Source organism: Octodon degus, unplaced genomic scaffold, assembly GCF_000260255.1.
Source record: "Octodon degus isolate 3935 unplaced genomic scaffold, OctDeg1.0 scaffold00026, whole genome shotgun sequence".
In the NCBI taxonomy this organism is placed as follows: domain Eukaryota; kingdom Metazoa; phylum Chordata; class Mammalia; order Rodentia; family Octodontidae; genus Octodon; species Octodon degus.
The window spans coordinates 13,982,751-13,985,964 of record NW_004524602.1 but is presented as its reverse complement, the minus strand read 5'-3'; the positions used below and the strand labels follow the sequence as shown (position 1 = coordinate 13,985,964).

At 42.2% G+C, this 3,214-nt stretch overlaps 1 protein-coding gene across 1 annotated transcript; it reads right to left on the bottom strand.

Moving 5' to 3' along the window:
* Positions 1-370: 370 nt before the first annotated feature.
* Positions 371-1,281, bottom strand: LOC101569705 (caspase-3-like). Its single transcript, XM_012514177.2, has one exon. It carries the CDS (start codon positions 1,240-1,242, stop codon positions 412-414), a length of 831 nt encoding a protein of 276 aa, XP_012369631.1. The 5' UTR covers positions 1,243-1,281; the 3' UTR covers positions 371-411.
* Positions 1,282-3,214: the final 1,933 nt, after the last annotated feature.

The following is a 3,214-nucleotide window of genomic DNA, read 5'->3' as shown; positions in this document are numbered from 1 at the left end:
TGGGCTATGAGTAATTGCCTGAGGTCTTACTTTGAAAAGATAATGCCAAAAGAAAAACCTGAAGGTAGAAACTTCAGCTCCAACTTTTTACTACAAATAATAGTAGTCTATGGCAATGAAAACATTTTACTATCTTCCATTTTCAACTTGTTTTGAGAAATTGTCATGGGCCTCAAACCCACTGAAATGCCCCAAATCTACGGCATTTTTTTTTCTGCCAACATCCATATTTATTTATTCCTCATTAAATTCAATTTTAACTACCTGATTCTGGGTTTGAGGTAGCTTCATAGTGGTTCTTTTGCTAGGGAAATGGTATAGTTCTGAAGTGTTCAATTAGAGAAAGAAATACAGCACTACTTATACTGTTTCCTCACTTAACATACAAACTTAAAATAAGTCAACCATTTTTTACTGATAAAAGTACAGTTCTTTTGTGAGCATGGACACAATACACGGAATCTGTTTCTTTGCATGAAAAGTGGAATCAAGAGAAAAGGACTCAAATTCTGTCGCTACCTTCCAGTTAACCCAAGTGAGAATGTGCATAAACTCCAGCTTGTATGCATATAATTTCAGCATAGCACACAGTGACTGAATGAACCAGGAACCATGCTTTGAATTTCTCCAGGAATAGTAACCTGGTGCTGTGGAATATGCATACAGAAAGTCGGGCCCTACTGGCATTTTCTGGCATGCCATGTCATCATCAAAACCACCATCTGTCTCAATGCCACAGTCCAGTTCCGTACCCCGGCAAGCCCGAATAATGAAAAGTTTGGGTTTTCCAGCTAGACTTCTACAAAGATCGCCCCTGAAGAACTTTGTTAATCTTTTCAGGTCAACAGGTCTATTTGTTCCAAAAATTATTCCTTCTTCACCATGGCTTAGAATTACACAAATAAAGCTGCTCCTTTTGCTATGATCTTCTTTAGAAACATTGTACAACAATTCCATAATGTCTTCACTGGTAAGATCATTTTTATTTCTCACTTCGTATTTCAAGTTCATAAATGTTTCTCTGATGTTTGCTGCATCTACATCTGTACCAGATCGAGCTGTCATTCCAGTACTTTTATGAAAGTTCTTATTAATTATTATACAGAGACCCATTTCAGGATAATCCATTTTGTATCTGCCATCCAAGAATATTCCGGAGTCCATTGATTTGCTTCCATGTATGATCTTTGTTTCTAAACTTTTAATGGATTTTGCATCCACTGAGTTTTCAGTATTCTCCATGGTTTCTTTTCTTAGCTACACTCTCAGCTCCGCTAGGCGCTGCACGGTTTCAAGCTATTCTTTTTTTTTTTTTTTTGGCGGAAGCGGGGATTGAACTCAGGTCGTTGTGCTTGCCAGGCAAGCACTTATTCTACTGAGCCATCTCCCCAGCCCTTCTACGGCATTTTTAATAAGTCAGAAATGTGCAATCTCTTCTTAAACAAGAGCAGTGAATGTCCAGAATCGCCACCAGTGGCCCTCAAGTGCAGCCCCTGCCGGACATTGCACAGAGATGAACTGAAGAAAGTAAACACCCTCGTAATTACAATTCTTACCTTTCTCCTGGCTTATTGGCAATGAGGAGGACAAAGGCAATTACAAGACCAAACTCCAGGGAAGGACAGAGTAACAAAAACAAAACATTTCTGTTAAACACAAGTCAAAAGTAGGCAAATGAACAAATAGGCTGAGGACATAGCTCTCAATGTTCTAAGCACCTGCCTGGCAAGCACAAGGACCCGGGTTCAATCTCCAGTACCATATGCCCTGCTGGCCCCGGAACCCAGGCATGTTGAACCATGCTGGCCACCTAAACTGGGGTGGTGGCCCGTGCCTGTAATCCCAGCGCTGGGGAGGCTGACACAGGAGGATCACTGCGAGTCTGAGCTGTGTAGCAGAAGCCTGTACCAAACGAATAAAAGATGTTCTAGAGATTAAAATTATAAACATCAACAACTCCTTAAAACCTCACACCCACATCTCAATCCCTAACCCAAGAGTTTTTTGGAGAGAAACAAGAAGGATTTGGGAACAAAAAAAAAAGAGACTGAAAAAGCCAGAGCATAAGCCAGGACACCATGAGCTGTGAAAATTTAGGAAGACAAGCTGGGAGGAAGTGTCTCATTAAACCCACCCCCTCGGGGCAGATGGAGACCCGAGCACCACAGAGAACTGAGGGGCCCGTCCCGCGCCCCCCAGGCAGTGACTATCGAGGCAGAGCTCTGACAGCCTGCCTCCTGGGCCTGTTTCTTTGCACACTCCCCGTGCTATCACATCCAATTCAATGCGCAGGTCAGCAAGCTAGTATTTCACTGGTTCTAAGCTCCTTTCTGGCTTTCCTTGATACCTAACCCCTTACATATTATCTTTGTAAGTCTGCTTTTTAAAATTATTTATTGAAGTGCTTTAAGTGATACATCAGAACTGTACATTTTGTACAGTACAATGTAATGTTTTGATTCATGGGTAATGATCTAATTAAGGAAATTACCATATTGATCACCTTAAACTTTTTATCTTTTCTTTATGGTGAACACAAAATCTCCTCTTCTAGGAGCTAGAGATCTACAGTGCTGTTGCCAACTACATGCGCCCAACGGTGCCTCAGGCCGGCGGAACTCCTGCCTCATCTGACACTGTTCTCTCTGACTCTCCTCTCCGGAGCCTCCCTCTCAGTTCTGCCTTAAAGTTCAGTTTCCTTTGACTCCGCGAGCACGTCCAGCCTCCGTGATACGTAATCTGTTTACATTCACATCACAGAATTATTTTCCAGCACTATTCCTGGGTGTTTCTATGGCTACAGCTGTGAGCTCAGAATGACCACAGTATCCCTCTGAGTAAGCCTGTGTGTTCCAGGCCCATGCACTGACCCTGTCACACCGTCCTCCCAAGTCCCGGCCAGCTCATCCTTCTGAGTTAAGTACAAATGAGGCTTAATGTGGTGACAGGGCCCCAGCACTGAGGGCACATCACTGCTGGTTTGAAGAAGCATTATACAGGAAATGCTTTACTGAAGAAGATGAATCATTCATTTAAAAAAAAAAACACCCCGGACCTTTGTTTGGCTACACAGAGAAATGTTTTAAAGGAAATCTGTGTGAATCAGCTAATTCCTGGGCATGGAAACATGCCTAATAATAATAACAGCAATAACAATAACAGCTGTTAGTGAACATTTGGCATCTGCCAACAATTTTCACAGACGTCTTGTTAA

What these genes read in the sequence shown, in the direction of transcription:
- LOC101569705 (XM_012514177.2), bottom strand. Translation starts at nt 1,242, where the DNA reads ATGGAGAATACTGAAAACTCAGTGGATGCAAAATCCATTAAAAGTTTA.